The 25,793-nt window shown below is 31.7% G+C and overlaps 5 protein-coding genes and 1 long non-coding RNA gene across 7 annotated transcripts; 3 read left to right on the forward strand and 3 right to left on the reverse strand.

The window, feature by feature from the left end:
• Window positions 1-486: 486 nt before the first annotated feature.
• Window positions 487-1,369, reverse strand: LOC126555514 (uncharacterized). The gene is made up of 2 exons (XM_050210430.1): window positions 1,083-1,369; window positions 487-951 (listed from the first exon to the last, which is right to left on the reverse strand). The coding sequence occupies exons 1-2, from the start codon at window positions 1,293-1,295 to the stop codon at window positions 520-522; spliced, it is 645 nt and encodes a 214-aa protein (XP_050066387.1). The 5' UTR covers window positions 1,296-1,369; the 3' UTR covers window positions 487-519.
• A 1,286-nt stretch (window positions 1,370-2,655) lies between these two features.
• Window positions 2,656-4,409, reverse strand: LOC126555516 (uncharacterized). 2 transcript variants are annotated; one of them, XR_007606860.1, is made up of 3 exons: window positions 4,261-4,409; window positions 3,756-3,914; window positions 2,656-3,042 (listed from the first exon to the last, which is right to left on the reverse strand). It is a non-coding gene; the product is annotated as an uncharacterized LOC126555516 (long non-coding RNA). The 2 variants fall into 2 exon arrangements; XR_007606861.1 differs by lacking the exon at window positions 4,261-4,409 and adding an exon at window positions 4,011-4,122.
• Window positions 4,410-6,389: 1,980 nt separating this feature from the next.
• Window positions 6,390-7,545, forward strand: LOC126555515 (uncharacterized). The gene is made up of 2 exons (XM_050210431.1): window positions 6,390-6,879; window positions 7,011-7,545. Exons 1-2 carry the CDS (start codon window positions 6,400-6,402, stop codon window positions 7,530-7,532), a joined length of 1,002 nt encoding a protein of 333 aa, XP_050066388.1. The 5' UTR covers window positions 6,390-6,399; the 3' UTR covers window positions 7,533-7,545.
• A 363-nt stretch (window positions 7,546-7,908) lies between these two features.
• LOC126555511 (uncharacterized) lies at window positions 7,909-8,634 on the forward strand. Its single transcript, XM_050210427.1, has one exon. It carries the CDS (start codon window positions 7,909-7,911, stop codon window positions 8,632-8,634), a length of 726 nt encoding a protein of 241 aa, XP_050066384.1.
• Window positions 8,635-8,657: 23 nt separating this feature from the next.
• On the forward strand, window positions 8,658-10,922 carry LOC126555512 (ATP-dependent DNA helicase pif1-like). The gene has a single exon (XM_050210428.1). The coding sequence runs from the start codon at window positions 8,658-8,660 to the stop codon at window positions 10,920-10,922; it is 2,265 nt and encodes a 754-aa protein (XP_050066385.1).
• Window positions 10,923-13,438: 2,516 nt separating this feature from the next.
• Window positions 13,439-20,110, reverse strand: LOC126555513 (uncharacterized). Its single transcript, XM_050210429.1, has 4 exons — window positions 19,391-20,110; window positions 19,093-19,334; window positions 18,792-19,034; window positions 13,439-13,508 (listed from the first exon to the last, which is right to left on the reverse strand). Exons 1-4 carry the CDS (start codon window positions 20,108-20,110, stop codon window positions 13,439-13,441), a joined length of 1,275 nt encoding a protein of 424 aa, XP_050066386.1.
• Between the last annotated feature and the right edge of the window lie 5,683 nt (window positions 20,111-25,793).

Consider the following 25,793-nt stretch of genomic DNA (forward strand, 5'->3'; position numbering starts at 1 on the left):
TTAATTGCTAATTATAATTTAGTATTGTTGTGGCCCATTCGTTAAATAAATACATAAAAATAATTATTTTGTAGGATTCATCATTGATTAAAGTTTTTTTGTACTTTTAAGTAACAACAATTACTTTCAATACATACTTTGATTTAAAATTGCAAGACTATATTAAATTATTATGTTATTTGTTAGCTTTTAAAAAAAGTAAGGTTAGGTTATAGTAACTAATTTTGAACAAGCTAAGTTACTTTGATTTTCTAGTTAACTTGTAACTTTTACAAGTTAAAAAAAAGTAACTTTTAACTTATATTTTTTCCATATTAACCTAGTTAAAAAAAATAGTCTTGCTTAGGTTAAGTACTATACCTACTACTAAGTAGTAAGTACTAGTATAATCACTCTAATTTGTATTTTAACATTAAAACATAGAAGGAATTTACAAATAGTAAATATGAATAAAAACATAGGTATATTTAAATTTATTTTGTATATTTAAGTAAAAATCAATATAAATAAAGTACCTATTTATTTATTTTTTTTAGAATTAATTGCGTTGTGGACAAAATACTTAATTTTTTTCCAAGGTTTCTTAAACTTTGAGTTCAGTTTCAAAAATTCATCACACTCATGTTTTTTTGGTACCTTACCCAAAAGTATGTGTTTTTTAAAATACTTGGTTGCAGCTGACTTTTCTGCCTCGGACCATGGAACAACAGCTATTTTTTTGGTGGTCTGCCTTATAGTTTTTGTTTTATTTACAGAGTTTTTTGTAAGTGGGCTACCAATTAACGGTTTTTTTATAAGTTGATCTTCAGACTTTTTTTCTTCATTATCTGTTGACTCTTCATCAGATACTAGCTCATTTACATTAATGTTTATTTCGTCCAAGCTTTTTCCTCTATATTCATTACCTTTGCCATTTTCCATCATAAGTAATAGTTTACTTACTTTGGCAACCTTAAAAATATGTAATACAATAGGTATATTTTAGTAAAAATAATGTATGATTTTAAGTTTTAACAAAACATATTTAGCTAAATGTATTAAATAGTTAAATTTATAAATATGTAATAAGTAAATATATTTACTTGAAATGCATTATCTGAGAGTCTGTAAAATTGTTTATGAACGTCTTTGGTATGTCCCATAAATGTTGCCAATTGCTCAATGTCTCCCTCAGTTAAGTTAAGCAATTGAGTAACTGTAGCAACATGTTTTCGCAAACGAGTTGATGTAATGTTTTCTGGATATTTTGCTCCTGACTCTTTACCAAATTTTCTTATTAAATCTGAGGCTCTCATTGAACTATCTGATGATTGGATGATTGGAAATAAATAAGGGTTTTCTTTTTTATAAATTCAGCTGATTCTCTTATGGTTATAGATAATTGATGAGTTTCTGAATATGAGGTGTAAATAGTATAGGTACTCCTCGACCACGTTTTCCTCGTATAACTATACGTTTAAAACTTTTAGTTAACTCTAGTTCGATAGGAGACAAAGCATGTAATATTTCCTCTTGTGAAATTTCTGAATCTGCATTTTTGTAAGTTTCAAGTAGTATTCTTTGAACTTCCCCTGATCGTCTTCGGTTTAGCAAAACAATTTGAACTAATATGCTTTCTTGAAGTTGACGAAACGCTAGAATATTATTTTTGTTTGTTTTCAATTGATTATAAGATTCTTGTTCAATATTTATTATATGTTTTCTAAACAGTTGAATGTCAGAAGTCAATGGTAGAAGAGCAGGTTTATTCCATTTATTTTGGTAAATTTCTTTACAAGCATTTGATGAAATTTCGTACGACCATTGTTTCTCTATCATATTATATTTAATATTATTTATAGAGTCTCTTTTGCTTGTATTGGTTAAGACGCCATCACTTTCTTTTAACATAATAAATTCAGCAATATCGCAACACTGTTTTAATGATTGACCAAGTTTTAAAATAATTGATGGAGATCCAAATTTGTCAGTTTTTTCGTTATATTGAGCAATCTGTTTAGTACACTTTACCAGGACATCAAAGTATTTTGGAGATAAACAGTCCAGAAGTGAATGGATTTCACTAACCTCACCTCTTACAGCAATCAAAAATCGAGCTAGGGTTCTCATTTTTTGCGATACAACAGCAATTAGATGCTTTTCTTTGTGACATTTTAAGTATCTCGTTCCAAATGCAGTAATCAACACATCAGATTTAGCAACAAAAGAAATATTGTCACTAGCCATTCGAGGGAAGACAGTTTTCTCTAGTTCCTCATTTGTACTAGTCATTGTTATCAGCATATTTTGGCCATCTGCTTGGGCTCTATTTCTACTTCCATTTACATTTTTAACACTCTTGCACATTTTAAAGTGTCAAAACAAATATTTTTTTTTGAACATGCCCAGACAATACTTGCATGGTAAGTAATCACTTACTGATGTTGATTTAATATCAAACTCATAAGGACGGCGAACAGGTTTTATTTTGGTGCCACTTTCGACGTTGCATAAAAAATTCCCTCGTTTTCTTAAAATATCAGCAAATTGTTTTCTTTCAACTGATCCTTTGGCAATGTTTCATATTTAATAACTTCAATTTCATTTTTGTGTTTTCTTAAAATATGTCTGGTGAAGTTTGTTACATTTTTTCACAAAAAACGCATTGGTCTTTTTTGTCCCAAACTCTTTTGTAAGAAGTAGTTTTTTTACTTTTTTCAACTTCACCGTCAAAATTAAACTTATTTGTTATAAATGGCACTGATATTTTTTCTGAACTTATTTTAGATGCACTTGGAGTAAACTTTTGCACCATATTTGTTTAATCCTCATACTCATCAATATTGATGTCTGATGAATTAGCAAAGTCTTTATCTTCTTCTTTATCAGAATCATACAATTTGCTACTGACAGCTTTATTAGATTGAGGCACATAGTCAGAATCATACTCAGAATAATCTGAACTTACTGAACTGTCATTAGATACAGGTTTAACATTTTTAGTTTTAGGCCGTAAACCTGGATACCTGTCTTGTGTTTCTGTATCAGATTCAAATAAACTGCCTATTGGAATAAAAAACAGAAATTATAAATTTAAAACTTTATAATAAACAAACATGTAGATGTTAGAACACTTCCCCCCATTGGCCATTTATATAAAAATGTAAATAGTATAAGATTAAGATTTCTACAAAATACATTTTCATATGGTTCTATTTCATGTTTGATATTATTATTAATAAGCATGTTGTTGACTACTATGGATAGTGAGTAAAGCCAACCATATATTATTATTTTTAAATAAAATACACTAAAGTACCTAATAAGAGTTAATTAATGTTAATAATTATTTTTTTTTTTTTACTTTTTACTTTGTATCTTTTGAATTTTTATTTTGATTTATTTAAATTGTTGTTAATCATTATATATTAGCGTTATGAATATTCTGTACTATAAAACATGCATCGATTTGTTTTTCTTTAAATAAATATTATTATTATTATTATTAATGCACAATAATTAAAACATCCATATAATAATCATGGCTAATATCCTGTTAATAACAATACTAAAACATATTTAGTTAAAAATTAACCTTAGTAAACACATGGAAAAATATGTTTTTTATGAGTTCTGAGCAGTTATTTACTTTCAAATAACAATCAATAACAATAATCTAGTTCAAATAATTCAATAAATGAAAAATCAATAATAAAACAATCAGCTTTTTGAAAAAAAAACTAGTTTTAAAATTGTTGTAGTGAAATGCTTCTAACCTGTTCTAGAAGATTGTTGATCCAAATCAGTTGTCAATATATCAACATTAGCATCATCACAATCTTGTGCTACAACATTTTGTAGCTCGATAACCTCAGATAAATCTTTATACAAAGTTTCAATAGAATAAGACTTATTAAAGTTTTGATTAAATGCGCCTAATATTAACAATTAAAAAAATGAATTAATAAAAAAATATTTAGGTATGTATAAATGTTAGTAGTTATAAAAAAAATATGCTTTTGAGTTCTAACCTGTAGTAGCAGATTGTTGGTCTAAAATAGCAGTTAATTCATCAAAATCAGTTACATTGTGCCCAACATAGTTTTGTTTCTCAATAGTTCCAGCTATATTTTCATGTAAAGCTTCAACTGGATAGTATCATCATAACATTTCCAGTTGATACATCTATCTTAATAAGAATATTAAAAATAAAAATAATGAATATTTAATCTGTATATCATCTATTTTAGTAGTTTTATATTTAAGCGCCAAGGTTCTAACCTGTAGTAGCAGATTGTTGGTCTAAAATAGCAGTTAATTCATCAAAATCAGTTACATTGTGCCCAACATAGTTTTGTTTCTCAATAGTTCCAGCTATATTTTCATGTAAAGCTTCAACTGGATAGTAATCATTAACATTTCCAGTTGATACATCTATTAATAAGAATATTAAAAATAAAAATAATGAATATTTAATCTCTATATCATCTATTTTAGTAGTTTTATATTTAAGCGCCAAGGTTCTAACCTGTAGTAGTCAATGGTAGCCTAAATTAGCAGTTAATTCATCAAAATCAGTTACATTGTACTCAACATAGTTTTGTTTCTCAATAGTTCCAGCTATATTTTCATGTGAAGCTTCAACTGGATAGTAATCATTAACATTTCCAGTTGATACATCTATTAATAAGAATATTGAAAAATAAAAATAATGAATATTTAATCTGTATATCATCTATTTTAGTAGTTTTATATTTAAGCGCCAGAGTTCTAACCTGTAGAAGGCAATGGTAGGCCTAAATTAGCAGTTAATTCATCAAAATCAGTTTCATTGTGCTCAACATAGTTTTGTTTTTCTATATATCTGATACATTTTCATATAAAGCTTTAACTGGATAGTACTCGTTAACATTTCCAGTTGGTACATCTAATTTAAAAATATAAAAATATAAAAATAATGAATAAATAACCTTTAATATATTATGTATTTTAAAAGTTATATAATATATATATATATTATGGTATATACTACTGAGCTCTAACCTGTAATAGTTGATTGTTGTTGGCCTGAATCAGAAGTCAATTCTAAACTATTATTATTAACAACTTCTGTCATATAGGACTCATTTATATTTTGTGTTGAAATATCTAACAGTAAAATATATTTAATTAATATATTATAAAAAATATATTACATGTATAATTTATTATGGTTGGTAAAAATAAATAATATGTGGGTATTAAATAAAACATTGAGTTCATAAAATTTTTCTATACGATCTACACTTTATTCTGTAGAGCACTGGAGCCTTAATCTTGTATTAAGTATTACATATTTTATTAAATCTATAACATATACCTTTAGTTTCAACTTTTGATTGTTTTTGTAATGTAATAGTCATTAAATCATCATTATTACTCTTGATGCCTTTAAACACATTCTTTTTCAGTACGTTTTTACCTGTTGTTCTTTTATTATTCAAGTATGACTTAGTGACTTCCCCTGCTAAACATTAAATTAATTTACTACTAATAATATTATTAGGTAAATATATTATATTATACAAATACAGTGGCAGGTTTTTTTTTGGAGGGGGGGGGTTCTTAGGGGCTAAAGTACCCACCGTTCTGTATATTGAATTTTTATTTTTATTATAAATTACTCAGATATCAGTTATCACTTAAAACTAAATGTATTAATTGTAGACCACAGATGTAGACTACCTACTACCAAAAAATAGATTAATTTTGTTCAGTAGGAGCTTTATTATCAACATATCGTAGAATTGCCACTGTATGAATATCAGTAATCAGAAAACATTTCTTAACAAAAATATATTTAAATTTAACAATACATAAACATTTAATTTTACTTGTATTGTTTGTTTTCTGTAGCACTGTATTAGTTGAAGAAGCTGTACCATTTTCACCTTGAGTTATTGTAAACGTATAAAAATATTTACCCAACTTTGATAAATAAAGACTAACGTCTTCTTCACCTTAAAATTAATTTAATACTTAGGTATAATATGTAAAATTTATTTTAAACATTTCATGTTATTTTATTATCTATTATATAAAAATAAGTCCGGTTTTCCTCCCTGACGCTATAACTCCAGAACGCACGAACCGATTTCCACGGTTTTGCATTCGTTGGAAAGGTCTTGGGCTCCGTGAGGTTTATAGCAAAGAAAATTCTGGAAAATTCAGGAAAAATTCAACAGAAAAGTGGGGAAATCGTTTTTCACATACAGCGCCATCTATTATACATAGCATGTACTTCAAACCAATAGCAACGGTGTGTGATAAAGTGTGTGACAGATAGTCATTATTCTCTGCTCAGTTAATTTCATTTAAGCTCAGTGTAAATTATGTGGATCGTGCATTTGAAGTTAAATTCAACACTGTCCATAGTCCAAAATGCCTAGAGAACGACGTGCGAACATCGGCCGCCGCACAAGACATGCAAGCCAGCAACAAGTCTATTCAAGGAACTTAAGAGAAGAAAGACAAAATATAATAAGAGAAAATGACCGATTGAGACATCGCGTGAGCACACGAAGATCATTGGCATCATACAATCGCTTGGCATTCCAATATGATCCCACTGCGAACTACAGTGATGATGAAAATTTGGATATTGGACGAATGACGACTATATGCCGATATTGCAATGCGGTAAAGTTCAAAAGAGAAACGGTTGGATTGTGCTGCGCAAGTGGAAAAGTCAAACTGGATCCATTACTTACACCACCACAGCCACTGAAAACATTGTTTGATGGAAGTGATCCCGATTCCAGCCATTTTCTTCAACACATCCTTGAATACAATAACTGCTTTCGCATGACTTCCTTTGGAGCTAATATCATTCGAGAAGGCGGCTTCATGCCGACTTGCAAGGTAAAAGATACAACACACATAACCAACACATAATTGCAACACATAACAACTTCATATACACCACACACTACACCATCACACGATTTACAATGTATTCATGAACAAATTTTAATGATTATTTGCAATTACAGATACAAGGTCAAATATATCATTTGCATGGTTCAATGGTGCCAACACCAGATGAACCGCATCAATTTCTGCAAATATATTTCATTTCGTCGATGGTGGATCAGCTGAACGTGCGGTGCAATATACAGGGAGCACAACAGTTAAAGAGACGAATTATTGAACAGTTGCAAGCATTTTTTCACGCTAATAATGCTGTGGTTAATATGTTCAAAACAGCATTGGAACGAATGCCATCGGATACGCACAAATTTGTCATAAGAGCGGATTGTACTCCAACAGGTGAACATGTGCGAAGATTCAATGCACCCACCGTTAATGATGTTGCTGCAATTATTGTTGGCGATCCAACTAAATCACGAGACATTGTCGTTCAGCGAAGAAGCAATATCATGCATCGTGTAAACGAGACACATCGTTTGTACGATGCGTTACAATATCCAATCATTTATTGGCAAGGGCAAGACGGATACGACATCACGTTGAAGATGGTCGATCCAATTACAGGTACAATATTCACACACTAATTATTTCCATTATTACTTTTATTGGTTTCCATTAACAATTCATTTAATTTTGCATTTTCAGGAGAACGAATAATAATAAAAATCTAAGCGCAATGAATTACTATGCGTATCGTATGATGATTCGTACACATGAGGAGAATGTCATTCTGAAGTGCGGTCGGCTATTCCAGCAATTCGCTGTCGACATGTATGTCAAAGTCGAGACCGAACGTTTAGCTTCATCAGATTCAATCAGCCAAAGCTACGATCTGAGGACTATATACACTTGCGTGATGCTATTCATTCAGATGGTGATGTTCAGAATATTGGACGACTGACGATTCTCATCAACTTATATCGGAACCCACGCCACATGCACGAATACGCTCAAGACGCTATGACGTACGTGCGAAATTATGGAACTCCGGATTTATTTATTACGGTCACATGCAATCCGAAGTGGACGGAAATTGAACGCGAGTTGGAACCGGGTCAAAAACCGCAAGATCGCCATGACATAATCGCCAGAGTATTTCAGCAAAAACTCAAGGTTATGATGGATGTGCTTACTAAGTATCGAGTTTTTGGTGACACACGTTGTTATATGTACTCGGTGGAATGGCAGAAGCGTGGACTACCGCATGCTCATATCCTAATTTGGTTGCTGAACAAATTACATTCAAATGAAGTGGATGACATCATATCAGCTGAAATTCCTGATCCAGTCACTGATCCCCGTCTACACGACATTGTGACGACACAGATGGTGCATGGACCGTGCGGTGCATTAAATCCATTATCGCCTTGCATGGCTGATGGAAAGTGCACAAAACGATATCCGCGACCGTTAGTTGCTGAAACAGTCACAGGGAACGATGGATATCCAGTTTATCGTCGGCGTTCAAAAGAAGATAACGGTCGAACTATCAAAGTTAAAGTTCAAAATCAAGAGATTGAGATCGGAAATGAATTCATTGTACCATATTGCCCGCTGCTATCACGAATTTTCGAAACACATGCAAACGTTGAGAGTTGTCATTCGGCCAAATCAATCAATATTTGTGCAAGTACGTCACAAAAGGCAGCGACATGGCTGTGTTTGGTATTGCGTCGGACAATGTGAATGACGAAATCAGCAACTTCCAAATGGGCAGATACGTCAGTACTAATGAAGCACTGTGGCGATTATTGTCATTTCAAATTCATGAAAGATATCCCACAGTTGTACATTTAGCAGTGCATTTGGAAAATGGCCAAAGAGTTTACTTCACTGAGGCTAATGCGGCACAACGAGCTGAGAGACCACCATCGACAACATTGACTAGCTTCTTTGCAATGTGTGAAGCACATCCATTCGCAGCGACGCTGATGTACGTTGAAATGCCCAAGTATTACACTTGGAATCAATCAACAAAGAAATTCCAACGTCGCAAACAAGGAACCCCAGTTCCAGACTGGCCACAGGTGTTTTCAACTGATGCACTAGGTCGTATGTACACTGTTCATCCTAGAAACGATGAATGTTTTTATTTGCGACTGCTGTTAGTAAATGTACGTGGACCGAAATCATTTGCGCATTTGAAAACTGTGAATGGCCACCAATGCCAAACATATCGAGAAGCATGTCAACTATTGGGTTTGCTGGAGAACGATTCTCATTGGGATTTAACACTTGCAGATTCAGTTGTTTCATCAAATGCGTACCAAATACGAACGCTGTTCGCAATTATCATCACCACATGTTTTCCTTCACAACCAATTCAGTTATGGAACAAATACAAAGACGCCATATGTGAAGATATCTTGCATCGCTTGCGTATTCAAACGAATAATCCTGACATCCAAATAACCGAAGAAATCTACAATGAAGGATTGATTCTGATTGAGGATCAATGCTTGACTATTGCAAACAAGCTACTGATTGAAGTAGGAATGATTGCGCCAAATCGATCGATGCACGATGCATTCAACCAAGAATTAAATCGAGAGCTGCAATACAATGTTGATACATTGCAGGAATTCGTTAGAAATAATGTTCCGTTGCTGAATGAACAGCAAAAACAAGTATACAAAACATTAATGCAAGCGGTGGACAATAATACTGGTGGTCTATTCTTCCTGGATGCACCTGGAGGAACAGGGAAAACATTTGTCATTTCATTGATTTTGGCCACTATTCGATCAAGATGTGACATAGCTTTGGCGTTAGCATCATCTGGAATTGCGGCGACTCTTCTAGATGGCGGTCGTACTGCACATTCTGCGCTTAAGTTGCCACTCAATTTAAACACAATTGATACTCCAACGTGCAATATTTCCCGATCCAGTGCAATGGGAAAATTGTTAATGCAATGCAAGCTCATTGTTTGGGATGAGTGCACAATGGCACATAAGAAATCACTTGAAGCACTTAACTTCACACTGAAGGATCTTCGGAGAAATAACAACATCTTTGGCGGCTTGATGATATTGTTGGCAGGCGATTTCAGGCAGACGTTGCCAGTAGTTCCCCGTGGAACGCCTGCAGATGAATTGAATGCTTGCCTAAAGGCATCACCTTTATGGAATAACGTAAAAACATTATCGCTAACCACTAATATGAGAGTTCAACTTCAAAATGATCAAAGTGCTGCACAATTTTCCAAACAATTGTTAGATCTTGGAAATGGAAAAGTCCCAGTTGATGCGACATCTGGATTAATTACTCTTACCAACGACTTTTGCCGATTTGTAGACACTCAATTAGTTCTTATTGAAAATGTTTTCCCAAACATTAGTGAGAATTATAAGAATTATGCTTGGTTAAGTCAACGAGCAATTCTTGCAGCAAAGAATAATGATGTCCACGCACTGAATTTCACCATTCAATCAAAAATTGCTGGCGATTTGGTGACATACAAATCCGTTGATTCAATAACAAATCCCGATGATGTAGTAAATTATCCAACGGAGTTTTTGAACTCTCTGGAGATACCAGGATTTCCACCACATAACTTGCAACTGAAAGTTGGTACAGTTATTTTGATACTGCGTAATTTGAATCCACCGCGACTTTGCAACGGTACTCGACTTTCGGTAAAGAGACTTATGCCGAATTTAATTGAGGCAAACATTATTAACGGAAAGTACGCAGGTGAAAATGTATGTATTCCTCGAATACCAATGATTCCGACTGATCTTCCGTTTGACTTCAAACGATTGCAATTCCCAGTTCGCCTTGCGTTCGCAATGACAATTAATAAGTCGCAAGGCCAATCGCTTAGTGTTTGCGGGATAAATTTGGAAAATCATTGTTTTTCACATGGACAGTTATACGTTGCGTGTTCACGAGTTGGGAAACCATCCGCTTTGTTTGTGTTAACGTCAGACCAAAAACCAAAAAATGTGGTTTACCAAAGAGCACTACAATGAAACAATTAAATAACACTTCATTTTAGTAGGTAATTGAAATGAATTTATTACTGTTGTGAAATGAAATAAATATTTTCCTTTTCAAATATATAACAAAAAAAATTTTTTTTCTTTATCTTTTAATCACCAAACGAAATGTTACATAAAACTAATCTGGTGGCGAAACGGAGTTCGCCGGGTCTGCTTTTTTTTAGTTATAATATGCAATACAGTAATAAAGTCACTGGATATTGTCTTTTAAATGATACACAAAATAGAAAATTTACCTACCATTTCTTATAAAAAAAATATAAAACTAAAACTTACTTCCTTTTGTTAATATTTTAGCTTTATACTTGAACCCATCTTTCCATTTTATCATAGTATATAATCCAATTTTTGTAGATTGTTTAGGATATACATTTGGACACATATATAATACATTGTCATCTTTAAAACAAACTGCCAACCATTCTAATATATAATATAAAAATAATATAATGATAATTTATTTAGTTAAAAGATCAATTAAAGATGTATTAGGTTCCTACTCAATATTTTTAATTTTTAATTAAATTCTGAGAGATAACATGAAAAATGTCAAAAGTCACCTTATATTATTTGAATTGTATGCTAAAATTAGGAAAGATTAAGTATGATGAGAATTAATAGCGTCCCTTAAGTAGTGGTCCAGGTAGGTAATAAACAGGGAGCACACTAGTTGCCTAATTTTATGTATACCTATTACCTATATTTTAGATTCTGAACGAAGTGATGAATGTATTGATTTTACAATGATGAGTGTTTTTTTTTTTTTTTGTGTCTGTGTACAGTAAAACTAGTCGAAATAATGCTCCAATTTCAAACTATGGGGGTGGTTTCTGATGTAAAAGTGAATATCCTTGGTGCATTATAGAGGTAAAAAGTTAACATTTTCCAACAGTTTTCAAAAAAATCGAGAAAAACAAAAAAAAAAATGACGGAAAAACGGCAATTTTTACGCAAAACCAGTTTTCGACCAAATCGATTTTTTTTTATGGTTGTAATTCAAAAACTAATCACTGAAAATACTTGAAATTTTCACCAAATGTTAATGTCAGTGCTATCTGTACATAGTTAAATTTTCAAAAAATTTTGACTTTTTTTGAGTTATTTATAGACCACTGAAAATTTCGATTTTTTTGAGAAATTTTTTTTAAAGTGTCGATAAAAAATTTTTGGATGACCAAAAAGTTTTGAAAATTTAATTCAAGGTTCCTTATGAGTTGTTTTTATTGTAGCTAAAAAAAATTAAAAATCGTTAGTCACAATTTTTTTTATAAGCGTTTATAGTTCAAATTTTTACGAAATCAGTCGAAAACGCGAAAATTTGCAAGTAATTTTGAAGTTGAAAAATCATAAAAATGTTTGTGTTCATAACTAAGGATTAAAATTATAACACTAAGTTTTCCATAAGTTTTCCTTCAGGTAGCTATAGAGAAAACTCATAACATCATTATAGGAAAAATTGTATGTGCGTTTGAATTTTAAATTTTTACCAAATAGCGTAACGATAACGATTTATCCTCAAACGATTTTAAATATTTGCTATTATTCAAAAAGTATAAGTAGTAGATACTTGAAAATTTTACCAGTTATTTAGTTTGGCATTTTCCTTACGTGATTTAATTTTCAAAATATTTTGAGTTTTTTTGAGCTATTTATAGACAACTGAAATTTTCAATTTTTCTGAAGTGTCGATAAAATTGTTTTGGCCCTATCAAAATACTAGATTATATTTATAGTATATTTTGGGAAGCAACTAGTGTGCTCCGAATAAACAAGCTAAGTGAATTTCAAATTATTTTTGTTATTTTCTATTAGTTTTAATAATAAATGAATAATTATTGTAAATTAATTTGAAAATAATAATTAGGTATTGGTATTTAAAAAATATATAACATAATATGTTATATTATTATGTATAAAGGACAAAAATGTCCGCCTCCTTTAATTGAATGCCTGCTAACTCCCACCACCTATGGCATAGTAATTAAAATGAAATAAAATTGGAAAAATTCATAATAATTTCTATAGTTAATTATGATTTATAAAGTTTAAATTATGTAGTTAAATTAAGAATATTACAGATATTATAGACGCAAATACGCAATGTTACAATATTACTGTGTTATGTATATTAGCTATATGCACACTTACCTTTAAAGTAGTCATTTGTTTTCGTAAGATTTTTACGTTTTTTCTTGTCAGCATCGTACTTATTATCGTAATAATAAATTACTGAAGTTTACACTTTACACAGTAAAAAAATTCAAATAAAAAAATATCAAAATAATTAATATTTCGCAGTCCGCACAAGACAAGCGACCAAATATGACTGAAAATGGAAATACTGAATGTTATATTATTGAATTTGGTAACAATAACAACTTTTTTTTTATTTAAAATCATGAAATATATATATAAACAATATAAATGTATAACACGTATAGATTATAAAAAAAATATAGATATTATTTGTAAATGCATCGTTATCTTCATTCGTCGTTGACTAAGCCACCATCGGTCTTGGGTTTGTCCTTACGACTCTCGTGCTGTTTGTACCAACTAATAATATTATTTTTAAATTATTTTTCTTTTTTAAATAATGTATAGACTATAGATGTGTCCCCTATATCGTGCTATATGTTTAAAAAAGATCTCATAGCGTTCGTTCATTTTTATTTTTTATTTAACACATTTTCTAGCTGCAATACTATTAAGATCTCTTAACGTACTAATAATAAAAGTAATAAATCGTTAATAGTTTTTGATATCTACAGGAATCGACTTTTACCAATGATAATTATAAGCACCCATGCTCACATTCGTTATATCCTAAGAAATATCATCCAAAACCAAAGTGCTCTGTGAGATCCACATAATATCAAGTGATTTATTTTTCGACATTCGTTACGAGATCAGTTTAATTATATCATATTATTAACAATCTCACACACACTAGGCAGTTAAAGTACTCTACGAGATCCACATTTTATTTTTCTATATTCGTTATTAGATCCATTTAATTATAACATATTATTAATAGTCTCAAACACAATAGGCGGCTAAAGTACTCTGCGAGATCTACGTTATATCGATTGATTTATTTTTTGACAATCATTACGGGATTTATTTAAATATATCATATTAACAATCTCACACATACAATGTAGCTAAAGTACTCTGTGAGATCCACATTATATCAATTGATTTATTTTTAAAAACATTGTATACCAAAATAGCAAATATAAAGAAAGCACATTACACGATCCGTAGTAGTGTACATTGTACGCACCTATACGAATGTATTATACACATCTTGTCAGAAGGTCGTGTCAGTATTCAGTTTAAATATAATTATCATATTAAATGTCTTACTCACAAAAATTAGGTAAGGAAGTGGTGCATCTTGGTAAAAACTTAAGGGAAAAATTATTTATTTATCAATCCAAACTCTGACCCTACCCTCCACACTTACACGGTCGTATCCCATTTCGCCGCCAACCCATTTTGCCGCAAAATTTTCAAATAATTTTTTTCTTAAAACATGGTTATGTATTTTTTTTTAAGCTAGCATTTTTTAAGCCAGGATAGGAGCTGGGAATAGCTAGCTTGTTATCCTTTCTTGAAAAACTATCCTCGTGTATTCCGGACTTAGGTGCTATAATACTATCTTAATTCTGAAGTTATCGATTGATAAATTCCCAAAAATTATATAAAAAAAATAGAATGAATAGTGTGTCAAAGCAGCGATAACTACAAAGTTAACAACACAGCCAGTGCCGTATGTGTGCCTTGTTCTTATTGTAGTTAAAACAAATCAAAGATCGTTAGTCACAATTTTTTTTATAAGCGTTTATATTTTGAATTTTTACGAAATATGTCAAAATCGCGAAAATTTGGTCAGGTAAAATTTCAACAGTAAGTTTGCCATAAGTTTTCCTTCAAGTAGCTATATACAGAGAAAACTCTACATTACTATAGGAAAAATTTTGCGTAATGATAACGATTTATCCTCAAACGAATTTAAAGTTGTTATAATTCAAAAATTATAAGTTGTAGGTACTTGAAAATTTCACCAATTATTTAGATTGGAATTTTCTTTACATAATTAAATTTTCAAAATATTTCACTTATTTTAATGGTATTTATAGGCATTTGGAATATTTGTTTTTGTTTAGTTTTTTTTTAAATAAATATCGTTAACATTTTTTTGTTGAGTTAAAAAATATAAGATTAAATAAGCACAATTTTTTTTATTAGTGTTTGAAGTTCAAATACTGACAAAATCATGAATATTTGCAAATTATTTTGAGGTATAATTCATAAAAATATTGTATAAGTGGCTAAGAGTTGAAAATAGAATACAAGAGTTTTCATAAGTTTGACTAACAATAATTATAAAAGAACTTAAACTTTGGTATATTCAGGCCATTATTATTATTATTTATTTTACCCATTTTTGTAACATTTTTCACTGATGATTCTCTCCTATTGCTTATGTGCTTATGTAAATGTAATGATATGTAATGTAATGATGTCACTGTCTAGCAAGAATTAAACTATAATAAGGTCTCTGTTGGTTATGATTGAATATAATAGTTGTAGACCTGTTGTTATATTTTGTCAAAACCATAACAAAAAAAATAAGAATTAGCGAAATAATTAGTCAATGTCCACAGTAAATCTCAAAATCACAGCAATTGAGTAATAGACTAACAAAACAATATGAAAACCACGAGATGGCATATTATTGTATTTTATCCACTGTAGTAAAAAAAAATTAATATAACTTTGAAACTTATTGGGTTAGATATTATAAGCTTCCGTAGGTATACATGATACATCTCGTGGGGCCCAAAATAAATAATATTAATAAATTTCTATTATTAATTTGCCTACATGATAATATACTGCTGACATAATCATAAGAGTCTCACGGGCAACGCCAAGCAGAATGACTATAATATCATTACTTGAGTAACTCATTGACTGATAAACGTAGAGTCTGAACAATGATAGATCGATGCTTTCAATTTATTCGGTACATTCGTAAAATCGTGCCATAAATTTAGTGTGCAATTAGAAATCATGTTACAAAATTCGCACTTTAAAGTGGTGCTTGAAGTTTTTTGAGAATCAAAATGGTCAATGAAAATGTCTTAGTGAATCATATTTTAGAATTTGAATTTTTAACGGGCAACGAAGTGCACGGGATCAGCTTGTTAATTATATATTAAACATATTATGTAATAAACTCAAACCCTGGTGAATTGGCACTGGCATATTATTATGGTATTGAATCTTATATTATAAGTGATCAGTATAGAATATTGCAACGTTGCCGTACTACAGGATCTCGCAAAAGGCGTTATTACCTATAATAGTGTGGGAACATTTAATTATTTTATTCTCATAAAGTTGATAGTGGCGCATTCTGCGTTGAACACGCCCGTACTAGATATACACTAATTCTTATTTTTCTTACTTTCCGAGATCCGGGCAGTTTTTGATGGACTTCGCATTATATGAATTTTAGAGTCTATATTTAATGAAAACGTTACGAGATCTGGCAAATTGGATCTCATAACGAAAAATGATCTCGTAACGCTGCTCCATTTCCATGCGGTGGATCTCGCTCCGTACTAAATGTAAACGCACACACACTTAGTCGTTGATCAAAATGGGAGATGTGTTCTGAGGGTGGTTTTTGTTTAATATTTAGTGAGAGAAACAAATGTACAGCTATTATGCTCGACATATAGATGTATGTCTATAATAATCGAAATGCAGCGGAGGGCGGACGTCACGCGTCGTGAAAATTGCTCGCTAGGATTAACAAACACATAATAAACGACAATGTAGCTGTATGTAAAAAATGTTCAATTGTAACGAGAGCTCGGAATTTATCGCACTTAATATCCTTAAAATATATTATACATACAATTTGTTCGATTTTAAAAACGATAATAATTTGTAATTGATCAATATTCGCGTCCACGATAACTCATAATAGTATGTACAATATTGATTAAACCCTACAATTTAAATTTTTAAAAATTAAAAAATAAAATACTTTATGAGGTAAATGTATGAAAAAACTATATACTTAGACGATGGCACGACGCCGTGCATGCGTCAGACTATTATTTGGGATACGAATAATAACGATCGCCGTGATACACGAACACGTACTGATTTTTAATTCTTCGTACAATATAGAATCTAGTTATTATTAAAATTCTAGTCGTACGATTACCCGCGGGTGATTGGATAATATATTTTTGACGGATTGTATGAAGACCGAAAAATACTAAGTATATATATATAATATCTACTATGTAATAATAATGAATATTTTGATCCAGCTGCGGCAAACCACGCGTGTATTCAATGTATCAGTTTTGGTGAGGCTTTTTTAATAATTTCACGATTTAAATATATTTTTTTTTCACGAGCGAAGCCGAGATATTTAGTTAGTACTGTATAACATTATAATCAGATTGTAGGTACACAAAATAGTAAGATGCGTTGCATAAAGCGTATATCTAGAAGGTCAATAGGCTAATAATATTTATTTATTTATTTATTTTTTTTTTTAAATTGTACTGTTCTGCAGTATAGTATATACTGTCGTAAGCGTCTCATTTAGAGTCTCATACAAAAAGTATACATTTAGTGTTAATAAACTCTGAGAACATACAGCCCGTCATCCAACCGGTGATCGTAAAGCGCTTGCGTAGCATCATGAGTCGAGGCAAATAGAAGAGGGGTGGCGAACGACCCCAAAACGCGCAATGGCGCTATTCACCGCACGTAGGAAATCGGTCTGCCATAGTGCAGCAGTACTTGGTGGCCGTCGGAGTAGACGGGTTTTCGATTTTTTTTCAACCTCTCACAAACACGACCCGTGGGTTATAATACAGCGACACGACAATAATGATAAAAATGTTCCCATGTCAGTCCTCAGACGTAAAATAACGTACTTACCTGTACACTAGTATTTAAAATTCTTCTAAGCTCTCTCAATTTCAATACCACACATTTTACGATGTTTATAAGATGTATTCACAATGTACTATATTATATTTGCTTTCTGTATTGATTGATTTCGCGTACCGTTTGTCAAAATATCAATGGAAAAAAATATATTAAATTGCGAATATACCTACCTATCTATACCTACCATTTTTTTTCGTAAAAAAACCGTTTTTGGGAAGCGGTCTTGCGTACTGCTCTACAGAGCCCTTTGTACACAACAGCAAGTAAAGTAACACTTCCGAAATTTTCGTACAGAAGTACTGCAATGATGGAAAGATCTACGACTTAGTCATTGACAGGCTACAGGCACACCGTCAATACAACTCTATGTTCGAAGACGAATTTCGTCGATCCTGAGGAACACCGCCGGTCAGCGAGATGCTCAACCGTATTATACCTATCTACCTACCTATATATACTGCTGTATACGGACATTATTTGGAGACGAACTCATCAATCGATACAAGCCGGTGGAGTACGATTGCGCGCGTTGCCAACTTATTACTAAAATTTAAATAAATAAATAAATATAAATATATTAATAATATATAATTTAATCAGTCAAAAATAGTACAAAAAGTTACAAATAGTGCAAATAGTTTCAAACAATAACAGATACTTTATACTCTACTAAAAAATTATTAAAAAAAAATATTTAATAAAAATATCGTTATAATAAAATAATATTAAATATTCAAATAGATATCGAAAAAATATTCATTAAAAAAATCGTTATAATAAAATAATATAAATAAAATAATTTAAATTTTAAAGCCCTGATACCTATTTCCAATTATGGCCAAATACTTAAGTAAGTTTTCTGGTGTTTTATTTTTTTGATATTCTTTGTGCTGTTTACTCACAAATTCGATTTTCTTTAGTTCTTCGTTTGATTTTGGCTTGATTTTTCTTTTGGAAATGGTTGATAATTTAGTGACGGTTTCTGCCTGAGTTTCCATAAGCGTACTTATAACAACAAATGTCGGAGGATGAGCGCTAGTAAACTGGGCGTTATATGTTCTATGGAAACTTTCTGCCCCGTTTGTAGTTCTGAAAATGTATGAATATAGTAAACAATATTTTTTTAGACTTATTAGTAAATATATACCTAGGATTTAGTGATGGCGTTTCAGCCCATAAAATAGGCGGAAATAAACAACCAGGTTCAACATACGTCTCCAGAACATAGTCAGAAAATAGTTGTCCATCTGCAATATTTGGACACGTACTTATTAGCTCTACAACGTCATCTGGAGCGATGAAAGAAAGTCCAAAAAATGATTTAAGCCATAATTGTAAATCGTTTTTTTGATCGTTGTATGCCGTTCTTAGCTTTGTATTGCCATTAATCTGAAAATTTATTTTGATTAATTATTTCTAAAAATATTCATATTGATTCAACTTACTTTGCGCCACCAAGCTTGTTCTAAGTGAAAACGGCATGTTTTAATTTTGACATCAAGAAAAACTTCTTTAGTTGCTTGAATAGCACCAATTTCAAAATCAATATGTAATATATCAATTTTAAAAAGTAGTGATTGCTTTTCACATATATTAATTAAATATTTCCATACATTTATATATGTGTTTTTAAATTTATCCTTTAAAAAAAAGTATACCAAAGGTACGTAAATGCCATTTTTATAACCATGAATGGTGTATAATTGCAAAAAAAATTTTGGAGCATATTCGAATGTTCCGTCTGTAAATACATCGGTACAACTGGTCAGACATTGAAGATTTTCTTTAGTGGTTAAACAAATAAAAGTAGAATCTTCGGGTAAATGTACAAACTTTTCCCCTCTAAACATTAAAAATTCTTCATTTTGTAATTCGTTCAATTGCGTAATGGCATCTTCTAAAGATGAAGGGTAACGAGGAAAGTTTTTTCTTCGTTCAATATACATTGCCTTTCTAACCGATTTTAAATCTTTATGTTCTAATTCAGTACTTACGCTATTCATAAGTTCATTTCTAATTAACTTTATTGGCCGGGTAGCAATGGAACTTGTAGCTTTACGTTTACAGTTTTCCCTTAGAACTTGCCTCTCGATTTTTTTAGTAGAATCTACAAGGTGGTTATGCTCACCAGCAATTTCTATCATTACTTTATTGTCACTTGTCATTAAGACTGTACAAGTACACTGTTTTTTACAGCACCTCCATCTGTTATTTCCATCTACTCGCTGTCTGATGTGTCGAAATTTGTGTTTATTCACCACTAACAAATCACTCCCCCTTTCTGAACTTATTATGAAAATTTCATTTTCCATTTTAAAAAATTAATTATAAAATGTTAACAATGCGAAAAATATACGTTGACAGCTACAACTCGAACACGAACATGAACACAACTGACATTTCAGTAAATACGTATAGACATACAATGCGAGATCATAGTTTAGGTATATTCGTACATGTGAGGGAATTTACAATAAAGATAAAAGTATGATTTAAAATAAAATTATCTACTTCTTACTGATGGAAAGTTTGTCTGGTATCGGAAATATTAAGTAATAAATTACGTACGGATCGCCTAAATTGGAATCTAATCGGATATTTACCACGCACCTATTATTTGTATATTTGGCAACGTTGCTTAGAAGCAAAAATAATTTAGCACGCGCAATCGTACACCTAAAAAGGTACCGTTGATAAGGACCGCGCGCAATCGTATTGCAGCCATACAAGCGCAAGCAGCTCAGTGCCAACGACCAAACACCCTCCGGCGTCGAACGTGAGAAATGAAACATTTTTTTTTCGTATATTATATAGGTACCTACCACCACCGTACGTCATATCGTGAAATAGGGGAGTAAAGTGCGCGACTGTATCAGCGTAATACCTTCCTGCGTACCACCTATACATGTATTCGGACGATAAAATCAATAACACGATGTACGCACTCAAACGCGATTGCGGCGCGTACACGTCGTTCGACGTGATGTTATATAGTCTATATATACGTATATGTGTATGATGCGTCGATATCAACGTGATACGTAAGGTATATATATTATTGTAAAGTCTATGCGGTTTGGCGGATGGTACGCGGTCGGCGTCGTTGTCGCAATAAGAAAATAAATAAATAATAATATAAAATACTATGTGACGAAATCTGACTGACTGCTCGCGATGAGAGACGTGTGAGCGTACACACATTATTGCGACGTGTGTCGGAAACCGATTTTTTAAATTCAAACGTACCTATATAGGTACGTGTATTCGACTTAGTGCGTATAACCTGCAAACACATATACAGGGTGATCGGAATTCCGAAACGTCACGTCTCATCCGCGTGTACTGTGCGAGCACGATATTATATGTATATGCCTATATATATATATATACGATATTAAATCCCCCCGTTTTCGTATAACACACGTATATCATTATATATATATATATATATTATACAGTTACAATATATTATATTGCTTTGTATATATGGACTTGTACGATCGCCCTGTATAGAGATCCGGACGTGCGCGAGTCTGCAGTACAGAACCTATAACTACCTATATCTATATATACACGAATGTACATGCAGCGGTCGTGGAATGTGTGTACTGTACGACACATCGTCAAGTCTTGTCGTATACATTACGACGTTAGACGCGCACCGTTCTCGTCTATATTATATTTACCATACCCACGGCCGGGGTATTTATAGGTATCGTATTTATACGTTAGGTAGGTACCTGTTATAAACCTGTAACCTATACACTGACCTATGCGTTTACGTTACCGCTCCAATACGCATTCCGCAGCCGCGCATAGTAACGATATATAAAATAATATGTCATTAAAATATACGGTCTTGCGTATGTCGTACGTCATATACGCGTAGGTATTGTTATGGGCTATGAGATATCTATAAGATATCTACGAGATTACAAGGCTAAGTTAGTATGACCATGCCTCGTGTCAAGGGTAATGCGGATGCTACTATGACCATGACACGTGTCGGGATAGTAAGCGCACCAATAATTATAGTGCACTAAAGATGCATTTGAGATGTTATTGCACATTTTCAAATTCGTGTCCGAATTTGCAACAACAACAACAAGGACACCTGGTTTTACCCAGAAGGCGACAACACGACGTAAACAAGAGACGCACCACAATATATAAGGGAGCCCGAAGACCAGCAACGGCAGATGTACCAAAGCTATCAACAACTGAGCACTTTCACGTCACTCAGCCACTTATTTAATTTGTTACATGTATTTTGTTTGTATGCAATAAAACATATTACGTTATTAAGTTTAACTTTCATTCAAATTAACCATTTGGATTCAAATCTGATACTGGCACGCAACAATTTGGCGCAGTCGGCAGGATTCACTTTTCAAGGAGGCAAACCGTCAAAGGCTACCATCAACAAGGAAGATTGCGCAGTCTACCTCGTTGATAACTCCAGAAGAGAAGACCATTCAATTCAATTTTGCAGAAAGTATCAGACAGGATGACAACATCAACGAACGTCGCATTATTGTGAGTGAATAGTTAATTAAATTATTACACGGATATATGTTACAAAAATATAAAACCTAAGAAATATCATTTAAGTAACTGAATATATTTAAGTAGGTCGTAAAAAAACTATTTAGGAATTTTTTTTTTTTTGATTATTAAAGGGCAATTGATTTATTTGAATTATTATTGAGAAATATTGAGTTATTATATTATTATTGAGGGCAAATTGAGTTATTTGAGTTATTATTGAATTATTATATTATTATTGAGGCATATTGTTGAATTATTGAGATTATTATTGAGAATTATTATTGAGGCATATTGTTGAATTATTGAGATTATTATTGAGAATTATTAAAGGGCATATATTATTGAGATTTATTATTGAGTTATATTATTATAGTTGATTGTAAAACGTATCAAATGAGTGTGAAAGCAATTTATGGAGAACACAGGTACATCTCCTTTGGAAGTAGCTAATCCATCGAATAAGACGTCTTTAGAAACTCCAGATTTGAGTTTAGAAGTATTAAATAAAACCCAACAGTTGATTAATTTGGGAAGCCCTAGTAGAAGCCCTAGCCCTAGTAAAAGCCCTAGCCCTATTGGAAGCCCGAAAGAACGCCCTAGTCTATTTAGAAACCCAAGTGAACGCCAGAGCACGAAAATAAAACACAGCTTGGAGAGAAGTTTAAGTTTAGACAATAAAAAGGTTACACGTAAAAGGTTACGGACGATTTTGAACATACTGAGTTAACGTTCGGGAGAAAACCGCGTGTAAAGAAAATGGTTACCATAAAATTAGAGGAAGCATTTAAGCTTATACCTATGTGTATGGGAGAAGACGATATCTATCCGTTCATAAATCCATGTGATATGGCAGTAAATTTGGTTGAAGAAAAATGCGCACCGACTTTAGTTAAATATATAACAACTAGGTTATCCGGTAGAGCATTAGAAATGATAAAATATAAAAACGTTGCTAAATGGGTATACATTAAGAGTTATTTATCGGATGCTTTTGAAGATACGACAACTGCTTCAAGTTTGCAGATACAATTAAATTCCATTAAGATGCGTCATGGTGAAGACGTCAATGATTATTGCCATAGAGTAGAGAAATTGTATTATAAATTATGTAATGCGTGTACACTTAATAAAGAGGAATCAGAAGCAAAAGTAATTCACGAAACTTTAAAAGAACAAACACTGAATATTTTTCTAAAAGGATTAATAAGTCCTATAAGAACAATAAGTCACTTAAGATGCAACACCTCATAACTCATTTTTTTTAACTTCTCAGTAGAGCAATAAAACTGGTTTAAAGGGAACTAATATGATTTTCAATGATATTTTAATTTGTTTTATAATCATAAAGTTGTTTTTTTACCTCAGAAAAGTTAAAAACCTTAAAAATAAGTTAATCGAAAAAAATTCCTGAGATAGCTTGTGTTATCGTTTGTAAACATTAGATAGACATAGTTGTCAATATAATTTAAGATGCATTTTTGTATAATACTATTATGATATTAATAGTTCTCGGTAACACTACAAGTGATTTATGAAAAAATATAACAATATAATAAAATGAAACGAAATTAAACTTTATTAATTAACATAAAAACATATTAATGTTTAATAAAATAAACAACAAAACTAAATAAAATAAAATATAAAAATTATAAAAATGTTCCTTTAGTCCTAAGTTTAAAAATCACAATATTTTGCTTATTAATTTACTTTAATTAATAACAAATACATAACAATCAATACAATTTAATCACTATTAAATACATGAATACACATTGTATTGCTTGTGATATTGCTTTCGTTACTTTGGTTATTTCTTTTTTTTCTTCTTGGCACCTTCTGTTTCCAAAAAAATTTTCTCCCTGTGCTTTTCATTATTTAGCTGTTGTCTTTTTAACATTTTTCGGCTTTCATTTTCATAAGGTATATGTCATAAAATGAGTGCGTATCGGATGGCATCATCTCCTTTAAAAACTGTAAATCATTCCATTTGTATTTGGGTATTTTAGCTTCTGTAGTGTACAAGTTTGGAAATGAAGATATTGCTTGCATTTTTTTTGGCCTGCCTGGTAGTTCTTTTAATTCATTATCGAAATTGAGCTTGTAATATATAATTCCATTAGGTTCATACTGTAGCATACGTAAATCAGTTACAGTCGGATCACCAGAGCTTCTTCCAGGACGTATAGAACTGTATATCATGTTTTGACTGTAATTTTTAAAGAAACTGTAGTTCAACAATTTTGCACGATATGGAAAAAGGAAGTTTTCTTGCAGTTATTGAATGAACTACGAACTGACTAGGCAGATACACATCAACGTTTTTGTACTGGCGTTCTATAGTGCTGTGTACACTATCACACTCCATTTGAGTGTGCCCTTTTTCCAAATACTTTTGTATGATCGTTACCTTTTTAGACATACTTAAATGTAGTAGTGCATTTGAGAGCACTGAATTTCGATTCTGATAACAGCACCCGTCTGAATATATGATTACAGTTTTTAATGACTTGTTCAACAACTCATTGATATAATCACAAGGCACGATGCAAATGTGGTAGCGCTAAGTGAGGTCTGTGTTTCATCAAACCAATACGCCATTGCATCGTGTGTTGTTAAGTCATACACTGTATAGTTGTGGGCTGTTAATTTTAATTTAAAGTATGCTGCACTAGCTTTAATATAGGGCACAGTTTGAACGGCCATTAAATCGCAACATATAGTGTGACATTGTTCATTTTGAGCAGCAACTTTGTCGTTATGTTTTTCGTTACGTGCAGCTTCTTTTTGTCCAGATGCTTTAAATATATCTCTTCAGAAACCTGCTTATTCTCGTAACTAAAACAAATGTCACACTTGTCCTTTTTAGGGATGAATATTTCAATATTCTTCTCTCTCTTTATTTTATCAAATGAAAACCTTGACATGGGTGCTTCAAAATTTTCCAAGCATTTAGTTTTGTACATTTCATACAATTGACTCCAAGATTTTATGTCAGTTTGCAAGAAAAGCTTCTTCGAATTTTTCCTACAATAATGGGATGGTAGTGTTGGCAGATTATCGAAAAAGCTGCTCAACGTTAGAAGCTGTTGGTCCGATCTTTTTTCATTATTGGAGGGTTAGTTGTTGATGTGAGATCTACATTAACAAATAAATCGGCCTCATCACAATCTTCTTCATTTTCTTGCGGAAAACGGGTTGACATTTTTTTCACTGGCATATTATTTTGATGGAAGTTTGCGAGCCAATAGTGAACTTCAGATTTTTTCAAACCAAATGTCTGAAGGTACATTAATTGGC

Source organism: Aphis gossypii, unplaced genomic scaffold, assembly GCF_020184175.1.
Source record: "Aphis gossypii isolate Hap1 unplaced genomic scaffold, ASM2018417v2 Contig00890, whole genome shotgun sequence".
Lineage (NCBI taxonomy): Eukaryota > Metazoa > Arthropoda > Insecta > Hemiptera > Aphididae > Aphis > Aphis gossypii.

Coding starts and splice junctions, on each gene's coding strand:
- LOC126555514 (XM_050210430.1), bottom strand. CDS start 1,295: ATGAGAGCCTCAGATTTAATAAGAAAATTTGGTAAAGAGTCAGGAGCA. Junction 952..1,082: donor TCTCAGATAATGCATTTCAA/GTAAATATATTT, acceptor CATATTTTTAAG/GTTGCCAAAGTAAGTAAACT.
- LOC126555515 (XM_050210431.1), top strand. CDS start 6,400: ATGCCTAGAGAACGACGTGCGAACATCGGCCGCCGCACAAGACATGCA. Junction 6,880..7,010: donor GCTTCATGCCGACTTGCAAG/GTAAAAGATACA, acceptor TTGCAATTACAG/ATACAAGGTCAAATATATCA.
- LOC126555511 (XM_050210427.1), top strand. CDS start 7,909: ATGACGTACGTGCGAAATTATGGAACTCCGGATTTATTTATTACGGTC.
- LOC126555512 (XM_050210428.1), top strand. CDS start 8,658: ATGGGCAGATACGTCAGTACTAATGAAGCACTGTGGCGATTATTGTCA.
- LOC126555513 (XM_050210429.1), bottom strand. CDS start 20,110: ATGACAAGTGACAATAAAGTAATGATAGAAATTGCTGGTGAGCATAAC. Junction 19,335..19,390: donor AACAAGCTTGGTGGCGCAAA/GTAAGTTGAATC, acceptor ATAAATTTTCAG/ATTAATGGCAATACAAAGCT. Junction 13,509..18,791: donor ACACCAGAAAACTTACTTAA/GTATTTGGCCAT, acceptor TAATATTATTAG/TTGGTACAAACAGCACGAGA.